This window comes from Phalacrocorax carbo, chromosome 25 (genome assembly GCF_963921805.1).
Source record: "Phalacrocorax carbo chromosome 25, bPhaCar2.1, whole genome shotgun sequence".
NCBI classification, from domain to species: Eukaryota; Metazoa; Chordata; class Aves; order Suliformes; family Phalacrocoracidae; genus Phalacrocorax; species Phalacrocorax carbo.
In genome coordinates, this window is record NC_087537.1 from 2,652,334 (window position 1) to 2,674,215 (window position 21,882).

General features: G+C 53.5%; 1 protein-coding gene across 2 annotated transcripts in view; it reads right to left on the reverse strand.

The window, feature by feature from the left end:
- SKAP1 (src kinase associated phosphoprotein 1) overlaps positions 1 to 21,882 on the reverse strand; it is a 151,238-nt gene that overhangs the window by 15,709 nt on the left and 113,647 nt on the right. For both annotated transcript variants that reach the window (XM_064473137.1, XM_064473138.1), the window contains 6 exons: positions 13,746 to 13,826; positions 12,740 to 12,823; positions 11,118 to 11,242; positions 10,302 to 10,365; positions 9,336 to 9,500; positions 3,702 to 3,764 (listed from right to left, as the gene is read on the reverse strand). In XM_064473137.1, the coding sequence (XP_064329207.1) occupies positions 3,702 to 3,764; positions 9,336 to 9,500; positions 10,302 to 10,365; positions 11,118 to 11,242; positions 12,740 to 12,823; positions 13,746 to 13,826 (582 nt within the window). The remainder of the gene's footprint in view (positions 1 to 3,701; positions 3,765 to 9,335; positions 9,501 to 10,301; positions 10,366 to 11,117; positions 11,243 to 12,739; positions 12,824 to 13,745; positions 13,827 to 21,882) is intronic.

Sequence of the window (21,882 nt, forward strand, 5' to 3'; positions counted from 1 at the left end):
GAAAGGCTGCTCTGATGGTATCGAAAATACCAGCGATTTTATGGAGCATAATCATTAACTTGCTGGCAAAGAGATTTCAACATAGTGATCCCCCACGTCGGCTCTGCTGCCCTTCAGAGTTCTGCTCTGTGTCACTACTGTACTGGGAGGGGAAGGGGGTTTGGGCTGAGATAGAAAATACATCTTCCTACAAGACATTTCCAGAGCCAAACGTGCCCATTCCCCCACCCAGAGCTCCCCCGGGACAGGGACCCGGGCGCCTGCTCGCCCGCAGGGAGGATGCTGCCGGGAAGCCGGAGTCAGCCTTGTCCCAGTTGTCTCTCGTTTACCAGGAATGCTTGGGAGGTGCCTCCCTATCCCACATCTGCTCTTTCCTGCTTATCAAAGGAACAAGAGGACCTTGGAGGCATCTGGCAACCCTGTCAAGGAGCGGAGAAAGGAGAAGCCTTTGGTAAAAACAAAGACTTTGCAGAAGCCGTGCGCCTGAGCCTGGACATGATACCTTGCGAGTACAAAGGGAGAGAATTTCCCAGCCCATAGGAAGGTTCATGCTCCCAAAGGTTTGTGTATTTTTTCCAACTATGCCAGCTGGTTGGATGGAAGGTCTCACCCCTCCCTCGAACCCTGCCTTCAAATGGTCAGAATTAATTGCATCGGATGAGGACGATGCCCCACGATGAAAGCGCGGTCAGGCTCTGCGCTTCGGTCCCAGCCACAGCTTCAAAAGCAGCAACGACCTTTGTGCCAGCTACCAAAAATATCTTGTTAAAATTAAGACTCTTTGCAGAAAAAGGGGCCCTGGCTCCCATTTTAGCACTTAAAGATAAGGCCGGGCAAGGGAGAACTTCACGCTGCAGCAAAGGTGGATGTCTGTGATCCTCCCGACCCACCAGCTCCAGGCTGGGTGGGATGTGGGTCGGATCCAGACAAAGCATCCCAGGACTCCTGCATTACCCTGCATTATTTCTGCTCACTTTTACAGAAAAGAGCCCCAATGCCCCATCTAGACATTTAAATCTGCGTCCAGGGCAGAGCGTGATTTCAGTGCGACTGATTTACACTGATGTAAGTGGGACGAGAGCCTGCTCCCGTGTTTATGGGCCTTGGGGTCATTAAGAAAACCAGCCTAATGTGACAACTGCATCATTTTCTTCTGCAGCCTGAGCAGCCCCAAGCAGGGGCTGTGGGAGAAGCACGATCCGCCCCAACCCCTTTGCTTCAGGCGTGTTGCTTCAGAAGCCTGTTGATGCTGAAACCTAATGACAACCGTCTGCAGCTCAGGGCTTTTCACTGCTGTGCTCACGCTAGGTGAAACCTCCCGCCACGCTAAGCGCAGGGGGCTCTGACAGGAGGCAGGCTGCAAGGCTTTCTTATTTTCTAAGTAGAGGAATTTTGCCCTGTTTGTATGCGACTGGTAAGCTCGCACCGCAGCAACAGCCCCGAAGCCCGTCCAGCGCAGAAGGCAGGGATTAAGCAGCCTTGAGTGGAGCAAATGGGTGTCTTGGCAGGAGCAGCCTGAAGCTCTCAGCTGGATTTGCTGGGCTGCTCCAGCATCGTGGCATCCTTGTGGTTCTTAGAAATTAGAAACAATAGTTTTCCATTAGCCAAATGCTCATCTGGCACTTTGGCCGCGTGATACAATTAAGAAATAGCCCCTTCCCTCCCTCCCTGCAGCCCGGCCCTCTGCTCAAGGACTCCCGTCATCTCTTTCTCGCCCTTGGTCCGGTTGGACAGAAGCACAGATTACCAAGGCAAAAGGCACGAGGGCTGGGGTTCCCAGCGCTGCGATAACCTTTCCCTCTTGAAATGCAGCCCAGCCTTTCAGAAGCAAGAGTCTAATATATTATTTAGTGTAAAAACAGACACAGGACTTAAAGCAATCATGACAACGCTAATAACTAAACCAGTTATAACGATTAACAACAATTACAACCACCGGGCAGATGCTAATGACTATGAGCAGGGTGTTTAAATGGCTGGCAGGTCTGTGACAGGCGAGAGCCAAAATCCTCGGGGTGGCCTTGGGGTGCAGGTTCGTCATCACCTCTGGCACCAGCCTGCCGTGGAGCTGTGCTCTGCACCCCACTGACCCCGCCTCGAGCTGGCAAACCCACGGGGGACCTGCTTTTCTGCCGCCTGCTCCTTTGGATGTTTAAATGCTGGGGCAGTTGTGAAAGGGAAAGAAAAATGTGTGTGTGTGCGTGCATGTCCCATCACCTTCTGCTTTCCTCTCCCCGTGCCGAGGAGTCTCCAGGAAAAGCGTGCCGTCCCGCTTTATGACCACAGTACAGTTTATAAAGATCGGGACGTCGTTTTTTCCGAGCTCTGGGTGCTGGTACCGGCTGCAGCTGCCACATGCTCCAGTGGCCAAGTAAGTCATCGTGCTGGGGGTCGGGAAACAAGCTCCGCAAAACCGTGAGGAGTGGAGAAATGCTGACTTGCTCCGGTCCCTGCAAGCAGCTGGGACTCATCCCTCTCTGTGCTACTAAGATTACGGTAGAAACAGGCCTGAGCACCCTCCTGGGCTGGGGATAACTGCCCAGGAAACCTCCGAGGGGGGTTGATGTTGGCCCAAAAGGCTTGTGGGACGTTGGATCAGGCTTTCCAGAAATGCTGGGAAGTTGGACATGGGGGCTCTCGGACCACTGGGGGGGGTAAACCAGCTCAGCAATGCTTGGGGTGCTCGTGCATTCAGGAGAGCAAGAGCATGCGTGGAGCTGGTTCGGCCATCCGCCATCCAGAGCATCCAACACCGAACCTCCCTGGTGTCCATCACCCAACAAGCGGGATGCCTGCTGTGGGTCCCCAGCTGGGCAAGCACCCTGCGAGCCAGGCATCACCGGAGCGGAAGGATGGCACAGGAGGCTCTCCCAAGCCAGGCTTTGCCAGGAGGATGTTTTCCCATGCGGCAAGCAGCGAGCGGGGCAGCAGGAAGCCCCTGGCCACTCCAGCCCCAGCTGCTCAGACACAAGCGCTGCTTTCCTGCGCCGGGGCAGAAGCAGCGACGGAGGGTAAAGCAGGTGAGACCGGAGAGGAAACAGATCTTCCGTTCCCATCCCATGGTGCAGGTCCTTAAGGAAAAAGCAGGGGTGGGGGGGCCCTGGCACGCTCTCGGGCTGCCGGTTCCGGGCGGGCGGTGCTGGTTCCTGGGGTGGTGGTGGTGCGCGTCCTTCCGGCTTCCCGCGCTGAGATCCCTCCCTGCGGCGGCTTCCTCTGGGCCATGACTTGCTTCCTGCCCTCTCTCCAGGCTGTTTCGGCCCCGGCCCCTCTCCCTGGCCCCTCGGGATGCACCAGGAGGGCTGGCTCCCTCTCTGTGGTCCAGGATGGGATGAGGGACAGGGATGGGTGGGCCTCCATGGGAGATCCATCAGAACACAGAGCTCATCAGGCAGGAGAGGGTATGGATGCTGGGGGTCCTCCGTGGAGAGCTCACTAAGGCCACCCCTCGTGGGGTACCTGTCCAAAAAGGAGAGGCATCCCCCATGCCCGTAGCATGGAGAAGATGGGAAGCGCTCCCCAAGCTGGAGTTGTCTGAAATTCACCAGTTACAGTCTCTTCTGTCACCCACCAGTCTGCCTCCGGGGACCCTCCCATCCTCCCACACCCCCATCACCCCACAACACTAGAAGGCAGCCGGACTCAGACACCCCAACCTTGACCTCGAGGTCCTTTGGGTTGGTCAAAGCAGGGTGGGCTCTTACCGCTTCTCTGCCTGCTCCTGGCATCCTTGCTGTCCTCTGGGAAGGGGGGCTCCAGCTCCTCATCTGGGGGTAGAAAACAGAGTAGAGGAGTCAGGGGAAGGGCTGTGAGCATTAGTGCTGCACCAAACCCCCAGGCAGGCAGAGGGCTGTGAGAGCATCCGACTGTCAGAATAATAAATTCCTGGCTTAATTGTGAAGAGTGGAAGGGAGGAAGTCACAGATAATATTTTAAAACGTGTTGCATAAAAATATGAATTGTTGTTAACACTGGTAAAAACAAATCACTTATTATAGGCTCATAAATTTAGGCAGCACTTTTCTGAGTGCCCCTATAGGAAGAGATGCTTCCTGTGCACGACTCGCAGCCCAGAGAAAACAAGATGCTGAGGAGAAATGCCAGGACAGAAATGCGAGGAAGGATGGGGGGCAGAAGCAGAAATTAAGGTGGAGAAAGAAGACCCCCAGGCAGCGGAGGGCAGGCAGGCTGGCATGGCTACGGAGGGTGGGGAAAGAGGATGCAAGAAAATAAAAAGAAATTATATCTTGGAAAAAGTTAAGGACAGAGAGGCTGGAAGACACAGGGAAGCCCTGTGAAAACGGCTGGTGACTGACAGGAGCAAGGATCTATGTATAAACAAGATTAAATAACATTATTTAACACCAAGCCAAGTACAACCCACCCAGCCTGGGTGCTGGGGTGAGTCAGGTGCAGAGCACCCACATTAGCTGCCGTCACAGCCCAGGCTTCCTTCCGCAAACGTACAGACTAGAAGCAACCTAATAAAATATTATAAATAAAAATGCAATTCTGAAATGTTTCCAAAAGCCAACACTCAGGCAAATTGCTCATCTGCACCTCTCGCACCGCCGCTGGCAAAGGGCTGTTGGGGAGCCCGGTACAGGAGACGAGTCCCTGTTGCATCTCAGGGGACGTGACTTTGCTGTCACCTTTAGGCACAGCCAACAGAAACCAAGCCTGGGCCTTCTGCTGCTGCCAGGGCACCCGATCGCAAGGCAGTGAAGGGCGGCTGCTGCTGCGCGGCACTTCCCGGGGACGCGGCCCCAGCCCCAGCCGTCTCTCCCACTCGGCGCTGATCAATGCAAACCAGGTCAGACCTCCGCTGCCAATTACAAATTGCATCCCAAGTCGGAGGGTCACTGGAACTGCTCCCCCATTAGACGGGAAGCGGCACCGAAGATCTTTTCTAAATAAATCAGACTTTATTGTAAAACTCGGCCGCTGACGAGACAGAACCTCATTAGCATTGATTTTAAAATAAATTATTGAAAGTGGCTTTTGCCTGCTCTTTGCATTTGTAAAAGAGAACACAAATGTATTTGTAACAGCACTCTCCCCCCATCATTCCCACGCACGCGCCCCAAACCCTCGCATCTGGATTCCTTTATACTTTAACCAATGGCACCGAAGCCCCTCTTGGGATCCCATCTTGGCATGAGGTGGAGGGCAGTCAAACCATCTCCCCTCCCTGCGCGCCATGAAAACCCCAGAGCCATCCTCCAAAGTGGGGCAGCATCGTTCCCCCGCTGCTGTGGGTGACACCTGCACCCAGGTGCTTCCCACGGCCACCCCCACCTCTTAGCCATGCTCTACACACCCCCTCCGTCTCGCATCCGTGCCTGCATCCTGCAGGCACTGCTTCCATCCCGGAGCAAGGCCGGCCTCAGGAAACCTCTTCCCAGAGCCCTTCTCATACGTCCTGGCACGCACACACGCTCCTCGGGAAGCATCAGCCGGCAGCGGCGCAGGAAAACACGTGCCATGGAGGAAACACTGCCTGGACGTGGTGCTGGGCAGTCGTGGCTGCCCCGATGACCCTGGGGAGACGTATCTGTCCTGCTTCCTCCTCGCTTTCCTGGGAACCCCCCTCAGACTGCAGAGCTGCTCCCCCTTGCTGATGCAGCTATTGGGGAGTCACATTTACAGCCCCTAACGAGCTCAGGCAGCTCTGTGGGTCCCGACCCCTTGCCCCATAGAGACCTGCTGCTCCCCCAAATCCTTGCTCTTCAAAAGCCACTTGATGCTGCCAGGCAGGGGCTGGGGAGCGCCTTCTCCTTGTCCCACCTTAGGCCATTTTCTTCCATATTTGAAGGAAAGGGGCATGTTCTGACTAGAAATCACAGCCACGGACGGCCTCCCTGCTTGCATCGCCCACCTGAGACATCAGCTCAGCAGCTGACTGCTCCGCAGCTCGGACAAGGTGCTCTCCCATGTCTCAGTCCTCCATCCCTCAGTTTCCCTCTCCTCAGGAAGCCCCTGCCCTGCTGACCACTCACTCTGTGCCTTTTGCAAAAGGTGCTTGGAGGAAGACCCCAGGTGCTGCCCGGTCCCTGCTCTGCCCGGTGTGCTCAGGGCTGGCTGCCCCGCAGCGAGCGCTTCGAGGCTGATGGGCTCTGATGGACAGAGCCTTTGCGGAAGGAAGGGAGGAAACTCGCATGGGGTTTCGATCAGGAAAACACGGTGGGGAGGCTGGCGTGGCTTCCCCTCGGCTGACAGCAGCCTCCCTCCTGCACCCCATTTTCTCCTGCAGCGCTGCAGCAGGGCCAGCCACAGCCTCTCCCTGCCCGCGGCGTGGGTGCAGACGCCGGGGATGGCGGTGGTGAAGGCACCAATCCTGGGGTGCTGCTGAGCCCTGCCTGCACTCGTGCCGCGGCATGCTGGCCCCAGGCACAGCCCTTGCAGATTTCGAGCTGTGGGATTCATGAACGGGGCCCGTGGGGACGTGACAAGCTGCCCTCCACACCGCAGCCCTGCAGCCTGTTGCAGCCAGGTGCTTTTCTGAGTCAAGCCTGGAAGCGATGCTCTGCCTTCCCAGGGCCTGGGCGTTTGATCTCAGCCAATATCTGGATTTTATAGTGATGAATCAGAGGGAAATACTGAAAAATGCATCTTCTGGGAGCTGTGCCGCTTCCCCCTATACGGCATCCCTGTGTGGAGCGTCAGAGCCTCGGCCGCACCACCCTCAGGAAAATGCCTTTACATCCCCAGGGGCAGCCCTGGGCACCCACCCCTGGGGTCTGGAGCCCCCTGGCAGCCCCCAGCCCCGGGCATGGCCAGGGAGCCGGCAGGCCGTGCACCCCACCGCTGCACCGGAGCAGCTTAGGCGTTGGGCAGATTCTCAGAGGAGCTGTGTTTTAATGTAGCAATTTGATTCAATTTTCCACTCTATAAAATTACCCATCACTGCTCGTTGCTTCCTAACAGACACCTTCACTCTTAATTTAACAATCCTATCGAATTCTGCCAGGGAAATTGGAAAAATTTATCACCTGTGAAATTTTATTTTTCCTTGGTTGTATCTGTTTTTGTAAAACTTCATTAACAACGATGACTTGCTGAGGAAATTATCTCTTCATCTCCCCCCCCCCTTCTTTTTTTCCCTCCCCCTCTTTCTCTCTCTGTTTTCACTTGGGACACGAGGGAGGCAGCTGGGCCCAGGGGAGACTCCAGCTTGGATGGGGAATTTCCCTGTGCTTGCCGGGGGGTCCCAGGGGTGTGAAGGGTTGCGGGGGGACAAGCTCAGGGCAGAGCAGTTCTCTCCTACCTGCCCCTGAGCCCTGCAACTGGTTTCTCACCCCTCGCACACTGGGCATCTGCCTCTGCAGCAACGCACCACCAGCACCTGCCTTCAACCAGGCAGGGAACAGGGGTGTGCGGAGGGTGGGAAACTTGCCCACATGCGAGAGCTGTGGCTTCGCTTCCCGCCGGCAGCATCCTGCCCGGTGTCCGAGCTGCGTCCCTGCGTGTCGGCGTGATTCCAGCTGCGGGCTGCAGGCTGGGGGCTCCGTGGCCGGAGAGCAGAGGCGATGCGGGCTGAGGCAGCTGTCCTGCAGCTCCCGCCTCGGCGCAGTGCAGCCGTGCTGCTGGGTGCAGGAGGCTTGGCCGAACCCCAGGGGCAGCAGGCCTCCGTGGTAGCAAAGCCCCCGAGGTGCCCATGCACTGGGGCTGAAGGATACAGCAAAATCCCTGCTAAAGCAAGGGGCTTCAACCCTGCTGCTTGCAGGGTCTGGGCTGGCGAGCAGGCTGAGACACAACCCCTTGGGCTGCCGCAGGAGCCTCTTAGCAAGCTTTCAAGAAGCTGGGATGGGCAGGACAGAGGGCACAGTAAAAACCCATAATTATAGGAAGGGTTTGGCTGGGGTGTTCCCTCCTCCGCCACGATGCTCTGCAGCCCCAGCATCAGGGCACGGATCTGTGCACGAGAGCAGGAGAGCAACAGCTGTGGGAACCAAGGGCGGACTTGGCTGGCAGGGCTGGCTCCAGCTCTTTCGAGACACTGCACCCCGGAGCTGGGGCAACGGAGGGGTCTGTCCCTAAACCAACCTTGCGCAAGCTCCTAGCAGGATCACCGTTAGCCATGCGTGGAACAAACCTCACATCTAATGTCTGCTCTGTGGTTGGCGTTGGCAGCTGCAAGGCAGCGAGGAGTTGGGCACAGCTGCCAAAGCAGCCAGGGATGCTGAAAGCCCTCGGCCTGACAGACCGTCAGCACTTCGCACGCACCAGCCTGGGGACCAGAGCGCGGAGGCTCCTGCTGAGCTCCGGGATCGCTGTAGGTACGCCCGGAGGAAGAGAAAGCTGCTGCCCAAAGAGCTGAGGATGTAAACGGAGGCAGGGAAGCTCAGGAAGGAAAGACGAGAGACGGACAGAGGCTGAGGATTTGCTCAGGGCTGCACAGGCAGCCCCGGAGCCCCAGCTCTGCTCCCGGCAGCTGCCTGGATGCCACTTGCAAACCACTGAGCAGAGATTTCCTTTGGCAGCAATAACAAGACAAAGATCTCGGGCACCATAAAACTTTCTGGTGCATTTAATATATATATTTCTTTAATCACTACAGATATAAAGTTCTGAAATAAATAAGAAGAAACAAGGACCTGTTTTGCATCCCTGAACGCAGACACCAAGGCACCCTGCTCTCGGGGACGGGGTGCAGAGCTGGGTGCTGCCAACATCAGCGCAGAGGCAGGAGGACAGCACACTTGTTTGAATAAGGCTCAGGTGACCCCTTGACCAAGCCCCGGGGCATGTCACACCCCGATTTCTGCTATAACGGTAAGAAATGTTGCAGGCTGTGTCACCCTCACAGGCTGTTTGCTTCTGTGCCAGGAAGATTGCTCCTGGCTCCTTTAACCGGCAGCCGCTGCTCTGCTACCTCCAGACCTCACGCACTGTTAGTGAACAAGCCCTAGTCTTTAATGCAGTTATTTTATCATCTCTTGGAAGGCCACTAATTGTGTTACAGCCATGACTGCATGCCCAGAAGGGAGCATTTTCATCATCTAAAGTCTGATTTTACAGGTAACACAGCCCAGAGATTCCACTCTTGCCAAACTTAATATTACCCGAGCTGAACAAACGCAACCTCTAAAAGCCACCTCACCTGAATTTACAAACCCTCTGCCTCACCAGAACAGAAAGAGTTTGCCCTTGTGGTCCATCAACCAGTCTGAACCAAGAAATGGGGTCAAACCTTTGAGTTATGGGTCCGTTAAACTGAGCAGAGCCCTAGACGTTCCTTCCCATCAATGCGCGATGCGGCCAAGGTCTCCTGCCGCGTTTGCAGGGCTAAGCCTAGGGGACGGCTTGGGTTTTAACCTGCTTATTCGGTTGCTTACCTGGCAAAACCTCATAGATGTCATCATCTTCCATCTCAATGTTTGGCTCGTCCTGATTCAGGGTAGTATTGTGGGATGGTGTGTTCACAGAGTCAGAACTGTCCACGTCGTTGTAGAGCTCTTCTTCGTCCTCCTCATCATATGGGATAGTGAGGGAGCTCAGGTCTGGCAGGAGAGAGCAAAAGCATGGTGAAAACAAGCAAATTAAAGTAGCAGCTGGATGCTGGTCCTTTCAGTGTGTTGAAATGAAGTAACAAAGCCCATGCCGTTGTACTTTGTGCTCACTATGGACCTTGCAGGGGGCGAACTGTCCCCTTGCTGTGCCCATGAGCACCTGGTGTAAAGAAAATGGGATGGAAGCTGAGAATAGGCTAAAGAAAAAGAAACGAAAAGCCCAAGAAAGGATGGCAAATGCCAGAGAACAAAGCCAAATTCAACAAGTGCCTTAAGGAACTGAGCCTGACGCCATTCCTGGGCAGCTGCCTGTGGTTTCTAGAGGGTTTCCACACCCAGGGCTGGAGTCTTGTCTCAGTATTGCTGGTCTTGAACTGGAGCAACTCCAGTGGAGCCAAACCCCATCCTTTATCAGCCAAGGACAGAACAGCAGATCTGCAACCCCAGCAGTGAGGAGCGATTCCCACCCTCTTGTTGTCCCGTTGGTGACGCTTGCAGCCTTTGAGAGGCCACACAACTCTCTCCTCTAAAAGCAGCCAAGAGCTCTGGAGTCGAAACCAAATGCCCTTGGCCTCCAAACCACCACTTCTTTTTAACCACCTGCTCGAGCGAGCAAAGCCCCAGAACTTCTCTCTTTGCTAAGAGGCGGTGCTGGGAGCCCAGCAAGGGCTTGGCAATGAGCACAAGCCCACCTGTTGCTGGAGGGAGCAGCCCAAACTGGGTGGGAAGATGTTGCCAGGATCTGCCCAAACAAACAGGACACGCCAGCTCGGACCAAGCTGCCAGACTCACCCTTCAGGAGGAACTGGACCTGATCCACCCAGTCTTCAGCCTCTGCTGGGCTCGGGGCTGTGAACTGGAGAGAGATTCACCAGTTACTGTGCTGGTTCTTGTATGTAGGAAGAGGAAAAGGATTTGCAGCTAGAACAGGGAATGGGGATCCTGGATCTGCCATTCTCTGCCCTCTGACTTTGGGAAAGCCATTTCACTTCTTTATCTCCCTATTCCAAACAGGGAAGCAGAAGCAGAACAAAGCTAGACTATCCCAGAGGAAGGCTGTCAAGCCTAATTCATTAAAATAATTCAGATGAAAACCACAATCCCCACTGAATATATACTATACTGACTCTGAACCAAGACTCTACATCCAAAATCTCCCTGAAGCTCAGGAAGGCTCTCATGCACACTTTGTGCATTGGGCCAGGTTTTTCATTACACCAGTTTTTAGGCTCCCTCCTGGATGCTCAACAAATTGAAGGTTTAAATTTAACCTGACTCTGAACTGCTTATTTAAAAATGGGCTTTTCAAACCCAACCCTTTACTGCTTCTAACCCATGTTCTCACTTAATCCTTGTACCCCACAAGAGCTAAGGAAGCCCAGGATCACTTCTGTGCCAAAGGAAGGTCCATGCTAGGATGACCTGCCGAGAAGGAGAAGCATCAGCACCTTCTAAAGCGCTGCTTGGCTTATTTTACCAGGGGGGGGTTGGAGATTCACAGCCTCCCTGACTCTGCACCCCAGCCTGCACCCCAGACCTGGGAGCACGTGCTTTTGTGCCTAGTGCTCAAACCAGCACAGAAGGTCCGTTTCTTCCCCCAGTTCCCACCTCGTAGGTGCGTTTGCCAGGGCAGATTAACTCGAAACAGCAACGTTTTCGAGAGTCTTTGCGGAGATGGAAGGCCAGCCGGGCATTATAGTTCTCAATGGAGAAGGTACTTTTAGGTTGCTTGCCTGGAAGAAGAGAAACATGCTAAATCTGGGGTTTGCATCTTTTTATCAAGCTTGCAGCACTGCTGGGTGGTGCAGATGTCTGGTGCCCGTGTAGGGAAACCGAGGTACACCGCGTGTCAGTGGGAAACGGCCAGAAAAAAATCTTCAGTCTAAGCATGTCCTCCCCCAGGAAATCCAAAGGGAATGTTATAAAATCTTCATAAAGACACAGTAAAGAGGATGCCCTTGTAAGCCTCGAGAGATTGCAAACAGCCAGTGAAAGGTTGCCAGGGTCATGAGGTTGCACGAGATGAGCTGGTTGTAATGAAGCAGAGACCACTGTGTACTTGGGGAAATATGATACCGATGATTATTCTGCTGGTAAGGAATTAACGGGCTGGTGTACAGGAAGAAATACTTAGTGGGGCCTTTGAGAATTGGCCTACGGATATTGCCGATGCACACGCACGGCTGGTGTCAGCCAGGGTGGAGAGAGGGAACTTCACTCCAGTCATCTGAGGCATCTTTATTTACCCCAGCTCATCATTTCCTTATGAATCTTCTTGAGGAAGTGCATGAGTACGATTCAGGCAGTTGCTCTTAACCTTTTTTATTTTGACTTGCAGATCTTAAACTTCCAGGGGTGAATTCAAGCCCTATATGAGGATTTCAGCCCATCGATCACAGGTTTGCTTTACTCTGTTGTCTTCCGGACACCGTCTGGAAGATGCCAACTGCTTGTCCTCCGCAGAAACAGTGAAATACCAACGCTTGGCTTCAACGCCTACCTCTGCTAGCAGCTTGCTGGGAAAGCCCCAGCAGCCCATACCCCGGCACACACCCTGCCGGGATGAGAGGAGTTGGGAAGCTTGTGTGGAAACAAGAAGCGCTCGAGGTCCTCAAAGGATATGGAAGAAGGACAAAGAGCCAGCTTCATCCCCATGACCCACCAGAGTTTAATCCTGTCCTAGCTGCAGACTGGTCGCTGTAAACCAAGGGTGCACGCGTGTGTTCTGTAAGCCGTTTTCACGCCATGTTTCTGGATGGGTGGGACAGAGGAAGGCCATATATCTAATCATGCCAAACTCTGTTGGAAATATTAGCTGTCTGTTTATATGTACCTGATGGAGCATGACTGCAAAATATTTATATACACTGACACATGGATTATATACAGTCACTTAGGGGGTTGAAGCCCAGCTGACAGCTAATAGAAAACTTGGTACATCATTTTATTTACACACAGCTCTGTTCCTGTGTCTCTCTTCTCTTGTTCCTTACGTACAGAGGTGTTTCGGGGGTGGGGAAGCAAAAGCAAGCCGAGATCTACCTTTCTAGGAGAACCTGCGTGTTGTGCCTTGATAGGGAACTGCAACCTGCCCACAGCATATGCTTTTCTCTTGCCAGATATTAGCCTGTCCTTCAGCAAAGGCTCTCCTGTTCTCTTTTCCAGCCCTGTCCACACCCTCAGCCACCACTCACAGCTTGGGGACCAGAGGCAGATATCTCACCACTTACTTTTCTCATTGGCGTAGTAGTAAAAGGTCCTTCTGGTGAGGACACACCACCGCTTCTGCCACTCTGACCCAAAAAAGCTGTGCTCTAGAAAGAAAAGGACAGTGAAATAATAAAAATATTAATTTCTATTCTTTCCTTGTATGCTTCAGGTGAATATTTAAGGGAAAGAAGAATTTTTCCCCAACAAAATCCTGTAGATCTGTGGCACAAAATTCAGGCAAGCAAATTTAGATACAGAACCTCAGCCAAGTATGGGAGAGTTAGCCTGTCCTACCAGGCTGGAGTCCCTGCAAGCCTTCCCCAGCTAGCTGAGCTGAGCTGAGCTGAGCTGAGCTGAGCTGAGCTGAGCTGCTGTGAGCCTTAGTCCTGCTAACTGGGAAGGAACACAGCTTTGGGTTAAACCTCCCCAACTGAGGTTTAAGCAAATCTCTTTTACTCCCTAATTGGAGCAAGCTAAAACATGCACAGGGCCAGTTATACAGCTCAGCTGATGGCCATGAGGAAAAAAGGGCTGTTCTTGCCTCATACCACCTGTCATGCAGTAAATAAATCAAGATAAAATCTGAGTGATGAGGAAATAATTTGTAGCTTTCACAAGAGTCAGTAAAATCAAGATAAAACTGAGGCTGACTCACAGTCCTTATCTCAACTTGCTAATGTGTGTGATGCTACGAACTCCCTTGTCTTCACTGGGATTTTATCCTCATTAGGTATCGCTCGTTAGAAGGGCACATCTTGCCTTAGAGGACTGGGCTGCTGCTTAATTCAATTTCTGGGTTTTAATCTTTGTGCAGTTTGATGATCTGCAAAAGAGAATAAATAAAGGCTGTGCCCTCCCTGTGTGTATGAGGCCTAAAAAAACCTGAACGATTCTGTGTGAGCCTACAGATAAATCTGCAGAAAATCTGTATTTTCCTGTTCGTTCTTCATCTGAAAATTTGCATTCTTGGTAACTCTGAGGTGACATCCCCAAACCTTATCTTATGATGTACTTGTCAGGCCTTACCTCGGGACTTCTTCTCCAGATATCCTTGCTTCAAAATGTTCCCTGTGTCTTGAACAGGCCTCGGTGCGATCTCTTCCAGCCCTACAGAGAGCAGAGCAAGGCAAAGCTTTAGGCTTTCCCACTCACACGACTCCTCAGCACAACATTTTCAGCCCCTTTCTCTGCAGAAGAGGCTTGGAAAGGCAGACCAGCGGCTGGAGGGGAAAACCACGGTCTATCACCATCCCACCAGCTATTCCCAATCTCGGCTGCAAACTCCCAGAAGTCCTCAAGGGAACCAGGACCATGATTCACACGGCTCAGAGCCCTGCCCTCAGCGGGCTGGGGCTGGTGCTGCTCTGGGGGCTGATGCTCTGCCCTTTACCCCCAGCCAAGGCTCTCTGGGTCCCTGGGAGCCGTTGGCCGCAGGCAGGGTCAGGTTTATGGACTTGGAAAACACAATCCCCCTGTCCAATGTCTGGTCTAACTCAGACCATAGCACCTCGCCCCGGGCTGGTGGCCAGACCCTGCGGCCACGGAGGGGCTCTGGCACTCACTGCATGAGATGCCCACATCTCATCCCCAAAACCACCAGGGTCACGACCTCCCCAAGCCATGGCTTGCTGCTCATCTCCTGCTAGCCTACCATGTACTAAAACACAATAAAAAAAGACTAAATGCCACTATTCATCTCCCCAGTGCCCAGCCTTGGCAGCCTTTTCAGTAGGAATGACTTTCCAGAATCCCAGGTCACCAGAGCTTCTCTTGCTTTCTTAGCGTGTCTCACTAACACCCAGCTCTCGGCCCAGTCCAGCCCCCCGTCGCCTCTCTCATTCACAGGCTATTTTAATTTTTGTGTTTAATAGTTTGCAAACTCTGGGCTCGCTAGAAATTCTCTGCAAGTGGGTCTCGGGGCGAACAGCAGACACAAAGGTGCTCAAAATCTGGGTTGGTGGAAAGGCTCCCCTACGTCTGTCTCCTCTGTTGGCTGGAGACCAGATCCTTCAAAGACCAAATCCTTGGCTTGGGCAAGGCTGCCCGTGGTGATTCCGGCTAGGGGAAGCCCGGGATGCTGTGGGATTGCCCCTCTGCAATGCCTGGAGGACACGGACAGCCCCTTCCCGCACAGAGAAATCTCATTTCTCTCCAGCACCTGCCCGGCACAAACGTGCTCAGGCTTTTCTCTGGCAACGCTGAGCATCTGACTTGCAAAAAGGCATGTTGTCTCCTCAAATCCAAGCCCCGACCCCTTTTGCTAATGCAAATCTAAATGTCATTTTATGGGACATTTATAATTATGAAAATGGGACGGTGCTGCCGGATGCACAGGGAGACCCTGCGAGTATGAATATTACATTAATGTGCCCAACGCCAGCTCGCTGATCCCGCTGGCAGGAGCATAAAAAATGCTTGAGTGAAACTTTTATTTAGACGTTAAGAATCCAGGCCCCAGCGGGGTGACAGAGGCAGCCCCGGCGAGATCCCATCAGCGCGAGCGCTCGAATTGAATTACCCAGGGGGGAAGGCAGGAGCTGCGAGTGCTGCTTCGCTTATTTAATTTCATTTACTTTCAGTACATTATCAGCATGGGGCTTCCCTCTGCCCCTGTTTCCCCAGGAAAACCGGCTGCAAAAATTGCCGGCGTGCAGGATGCTGCTGTCGCTTGAGCCGAGGCAGGGACGTGTCCGGCCATCCTGGTCCTCTGCGGGATGCATTTTCTGCTCTTTCCTTGGTTGCCAAGAGAGATTTGGGGGAGTGCAAGGACCTTTCAAAGACCACAAAAAGCAACCGAAGTGGGGAAACAGCGCGGATGACCCACGTCTTCTCTCTTTGCTCATTATTTCTTGCTTGTAAGCAGGCAGGACCCCTGGGATAGCTACTGCCTTCTTAGTTGTGCTTTGCCCTATTTGAGATCAATTTTCCATGTAAGCAGATCCCACGTTTCAGGTTATTTGTGGCCCTGGGTCCCAGGATCTGCCAGGGCTGGGGCACCTCTGCGGCATCGCCCCTGAAACACCATCAGGAACCCCAATCTCTCCCGCTCTACAGGAGTCACAGTGCCTCAGTTTCCCAGCAGGAAAATCAGAGTGAAAGGAGGCTCCCTTCTTCTTAAATACTCAGTGGCTGCTCAGACAAACTAATACAATTAAGGAGGGGTGGCGAGGGCTGATTTGATTGCACGGGGCTCTGGAAATTTTAAGTTTTACAGAATATGACATGAAGATGGCAGCTGTAACCTGCGTGCAGCACACAGCCTCTCTAATGCAGCCCTGCTAACGCAGAGCCAGGAAGATTAAATCTGTGCAAGGTGGGTGAGTGAGGGGGGACGTGGTGCTTGGGGCTCTGCCTGGCTGCAGACGGGGCTGGGGCTACGTAGGGTGTCCCCAGCCCTCCCCACCTCCTCAGCCTGCCCCTAACAACAATCCAGATGGCTTTTGCTCGCAGCAAATAGCTAAATTAACCTGCAAAGACAGCCCCAGGGGTTTTTATTTCTTTAAACCATCCTAATGGACACCCAGAAGCTCCAGAGAGGCTGGGTGGGAGCCCAGTCCCAGAAAGCTCTCTGGTCTCTAAGAGCAGAGGGTTTATTTGCCCAGGCAGCCTCTGCCAGATGCCTCTGCCCCAGGACCACACAGCTGGCAGGTAAACCGCAGCTCAGCACATCTTCTAGGACTCCAAGTGATGGAAAAGCCAGCCTGTTGCCTGGTCATCTGTTCCAACCACTAATGGCCATTCACCATTTATAAAAACAGAGAAAGAAAAGGCCTTAAATTCATCTGAGACACACACATCTGTGCTCTCCCAGACACACGGCCCCTCTCCAGCCGCTCCCGGCATGGCGTGGCAGGGCTGTGGCTCTGTTTGGATGGTCTCAGTGGTCCCTTCCACCCTGGCATCTCCCCCAGCCCACCCTTTGCTCAGCAAGGGCGGGTACCGGCAGCGCTGCGACCCCACTCCCGCCCCATGCCGGTGCTCCGTGGCTGAGCCTGATGAGCCCCCCGCCTTCCCCAGACACCTCCAGTGCCACCAGCACCTCAAACCCCTCGAGGCCTCTCCTCCATCCCCTGCAGCCTCTCAAGCCTGGCTCCCAAGGGAGATGCTCATGCCCAAGGATATTCCCGCAGACGGATTTCCCAAGCCACAATCCACATCGCTCCATCCGGAGCCTCCCGCAGAAGGGCCGCACATTGGTGGCACCGGGAACAGCTCTGTGCCCTAACCCTGGGGACCGCTTTTCTGCAGAGGATGCAGAGCTGTAGCGTTTCAGGAGTGGGAGAAAACTGGAGCCAAAAGCCCGCACTACAGGCGCAGGAGCAGACACCAGCTAATTCCCTTCCCCTCCTTATCGCACCCCAACCTTTGCTATGCTTTGCATCCCCCAGGTGCTGCTGAAGGATGGTCTCAGCCTCCAAGTCTTCACTGCTACACCAGGCTGGCACAGGGGTGGACGCAGGTCACCCACTGACCCTCTGGTTTTGCCGACCAAACGGCATCTTTTGGGCAACGTTTCTAGGAGTTTGGCTGCCGAGCGCCGTGACTGTTCCGCCCCGTCCTCACCATGTCCTCAAGGACCTCTGGGTTTCGGCTCTCGCCCCTTTGGTCTCTGAGTCATGCACACCAGCTGCACAAAATGTCACAGTAGCTGCAGCCAAACATGCCCGGGGGCCGTGTCGGTGCCCACGCTGTCACATCAACCGACTGTTCAAAGGGATGGAGCAAGGAAGCACGACGGTTACAGCTAATTCCCCGCCCTCCAGCTTATTCACCAGGCTTGAATGTGCCAAGAGCAGATTCTGCTCCCGGGGACTTCGCAGGGAACACCCAAATACATTTCAAACCAGAGCACAATTGGCTGTGATTTCCCAAAGCCCTCCGTTGTGGCCGTGCTCTTTTTCCATTGAAGCTAATGAGGAAAAAAACAATCAGAAAGAGACAAACAACTCCTCCCACCGGCTTCAAAGCGAGAGGGGCTCAGGAAATGCTGAAAGCTGTTAGAAATCTCACCCGCCACCAAGGTCTGCCACGGCAAACGGGTCCAGGACGCGGCCGCTGGGGCTGATGGCACTGATGGCCACTGCCGAGAGCATTTAGGGTTTATTCAAACACAGGTTTCATACAGGCAAAACCAAGGAGGTGTTTGTGAGTCCGTTCCTTTTGGTCTCTGATGGAAGATTATTTAAAGGTATTCAAACAATTACCTTTTTCCAAGATCAAGAGGATCTTGAAAGCATCTCCGCTTTCGCGCATCACAACCTGTGCGAGGGCAGATCCCCCCAAACCCTCTTCCTGGGTACCCTTAACCAAAGTTACCAGCCCGACCTACACCACGGTCCAGTCCCCCACGGGAGGATGGCAGCGAGCTTGGCCTCGTGGCTCCAGGCTCCGGCTGGTGGAGGCTGGATACGTCGGGCACAGCTGGGCAGGACCTCCTCAACGCCATGCAGGTGCTGCAGCCTGGCGACGCAGCCAGCCACGGGCACGGGCTGATGTCCCGACCAAACGGGGCAGGAGGAGAAAGGCCATCGTGGGAAGTGAGCCACCGTCCGTCAGTGCCGTCCCCCTGGTCCCTGCCTCCTCGTCCCCCTCTTCCACGTCACAGCGCATCTCCTCGGTGGCCCCCAGGCCCTCGGTGCCTCTCGGACACGCTTCCCTCCATGCCTCGGGAACGTTGCTGAACCTTTCAGCGCCTTGGAAACGGCTGGGGATCATTTATAACGACAGGGACGAAATGAGCAACTATTTCAAAGAAAATGGGGAACTAAACAATTGTCAACATGGATCACATGAAATAGATCTTGTGCCAGACTAATTTTATTGCATGTTTTTGAGCAGCAAAATAAGAAAATAGATGAAGAAAAGGCAAGGCATGGCAGAGAAGATTTATTCGGGCTTCAGCCTGACTTTTCAGAAGAGGCTAGTAAGCAAAATTCAGAGTGTAGGCATCCACTCCAGGATAACTACCTAGACTGAAAGCAAGTCAGCAAGCAGGAGGCAGTTAAAAATCAATGGCAACAAATCATTGAGAGGAAATTATCAGCTGAAATATCCCTGTGTTCAGCTTCGGCATCGGTTGTCCTCAGGCTCAGGCGCCCTCGGATGCTACGAGGCATCCCAACCCAAAGAGCCCATCCAAAAACTGCAGCTAAACCCAGAGCAACCTCCGGGACAGGCGGGGAATCGCTAAATGCTCTCTTGTAGCAGCCAGTACAGACCAGTATTGAAAGCAGGAACCAAAACTAACTGGTCCCAGGCAATGGCGGAGGCTTTTGACAGGTGCTGACAGCCAGGAGCCAACACTAAACCCATGGAAGCCGCTCAACAAAACCACAATTCTCACCTGGGCTTAAACGGTGCCTACTTAACTCCATCGCCCCTAATGTCCTCGCTGGACCGCAATTAATGACCGAACGCAAATAGGGGACGTACAGATGGATCTTTGTCAGACACTGAGTTAGTGTTGGACTCGTAGTTGTTTGTTCAGAGGAGTCCATGACTGTGGCTTTTATGATTGATAAGCAAACAAGAGAAGAGACAGTCAATGGCAAGCAGTTGACTGTAGATTGGGGCTGGGATTTAGCCCGAGAGGGTGGAAAAAAGCCTCCAACTCTTATTGTTTGTTTGTTTTTTTTTTTTTTCATTCAGTCTGGAAAAATTTAACAGCAAGTTTGAAGTTAAACGAACTTTGCCAAAGGAAAAGAAAAGAAAACTCAAAGAGGAGGCAGAGCCTTTGGCCCAAAAGTTTCCTTCCAAATCACTAAGTCTATAATTGCAAAATAAAAACCACTAAATCTCAATATCTATTTGCACAGCTCATTAGCCAAGGGCTCACACTCAGCAAAGAGGAAGGGAAAAAAAACCCCCTCAGCACCAAGTGGATTTGGGGAGTTGCTATGGAAACCGGCCCTTCGCAGCCGCATCTCGCAAATCCCTGCTCAGATGGGTCCGTCTGTCCACCCGTCCACAGGCTTCCCCAGGACGCAATTTTTTAAAGCCCTCTAAAAAAAAACCAAAGAAAACCCTAGCGTAATGTATGAAATACATAAATATATAATCTGTGTAACTCATTCCCCTGTTATTTCTCTCCCCCAAACATAACATTATGTCAGACATTCGACCTGCTGTGCTACCGGGACAACATGATTTACAACGTGAAAAGGGAAAACCTAAATCATCACGTAATGAAAACATTAAAGTTAATGCATCACAAGTGAGGAATTTATTACCATTAACTCCAATAAACAGTTATAAACCACCCGTCCTTTCCTGTCCACGCGCAGGGACACAGGCGCGGGGACTTCATTAAGCTCAACTTTCTTTTCTTCTTCACTAGACCGCTCATGTGTGCTCCAACCGGCCACCATTTATTGTTAACTGGACTGGCTCATTTTCCGGGGACTGGCGAGGGTTTGAAGGCCTCATCCATTTCCTTCCACGGGTGGCTCGGCGCAGACAGATGGAATAGGAAAGTTCACGAGACGTGCAGCTCGATGAGTTTATTTAAACGCCGCTGAAATATATGCTTTGACAAAAGCCAACCCTCGCCCCGGCCCTGTACATCGTTACTCAAAGAGGCTGATGGATAAGTAATAACATATGGACACGCTGTGCGGTTACACCGGACACCAGCTTACCTCAGGGTGCACTTGGCCAAATATTTGCTTCTCACTGATGTTACACCACCACCTTGGAAACCTAAGCCTGACATCTGAAGCCTTATCGAAATCCGCCCCCGGCATGGGGGAGCACGGCGGGGCTGGCTGCTCCCTGCGTGGGACCGTCTCTCCCCGTCCCCCATCGTCCTGCGGCGGGTTTCAGGAGGGGTCCCGGGGGTTTTAGGGGTGGGAGCCATGGGGGTGCAATACCGGGTCCCACCATCCAGTTATAAACTACTGCCTCGATCCTGAGATCTTTGCTTAAAAATACCACTGGCTTCAGGAGGAGCCGCAGATCTGATGGGTTAATTGCGCTCGCGGGTTCGTTACTGCTCGTGGGTTCGTTACTGCTCACGGGTTCGTTACTGCTCGTGGGTTCGTTACTGCTCACGGGTTCGTTACTGCAGGGCTGCCGGCGAGGACTTGAACAAAAACGTGCTTTTCCCGCAAACAAGACCATCTCCCCCATGTCCCAGTACAGTCCCAGTACTTGCAGCGGGAGCTCGAGCCTCAAGCCAGGACCCCACCACAGCTGTACGAGCAAAGAGATGGTCCCTGCGCCCCCCATTGCACATTCAGGGGGGCTTTAGAGACGCTCCTCCTCTCCTCTGGGGTGAGCTAAAAGCAAAGCCGTGGAAGAGCGGGGATGGGACACGGCGTGGGGGGGACCTCGGAGCCGGCGAGAGACGCAGCCCTGCCGCTGCCTTGCTGGAACCCTTCTCCTCCCTGCAGCTCCCCGGGCGAAGGCACTGGTGGTTATCGATGCAGGGTGCAGCAAAGCAACGACTGCTCCTTCTGCCAGAAAGAGGGTTGCTCAGCCGTTCGCCAGCTTCATTAAACACCCACTTGTGGAGCTAATAGGACTGAATACAGAGATCCAAGGGATTTGCAACATCCATTTCTCCTAATTCCCAACAGAAGCAAATTTCCTACCAAGGAGTTTCCCACTGGAAATGTTTTGCCATCTTGAATTTTCTCTGGAGTTTTGGACTGTCGTCATGTCCACCCTGTCTGTGGTAGGACGTCAGTCCAGAGGTGGGCACGGTGGTTTGGGTCCAACGCCAGAAATCCCTCTTGGCCTTTCTCCCCAAACGGGCCGCTCTGCAGAGGTGCCACAACCAGAAGACCCCAAGTACAGCACAGCTGGGCCCTCCCACGTCCTCCAAGACCAAGGGTCTCTCCACACTTTTCATCCATGAACTTTGCTGCCAGGAACAAATGATGAGGACAAAGGCAACCAGAGAAACAGCCAGAGACCGGAACGCCAGGATGAAGGAACCCAAGCAGCAAACGCAAACTCTCGGTGCCCACGGCAGCATCTCAGGCCACTGGCACGACCGCTTGGGCTCCGAGGGGGATACTGGCTTTGAGGGGCCAAACGGCATCACGTTTGGGCATCCTGCTGTACCTCCCTGCTATGCTCTGCCATCCAGCATCACGGCACCGTGCGCGAGAGCTGCTCAACCCGAGCCCCTCGCCGCAGCCACAGACCAGGGCAGGAAAAT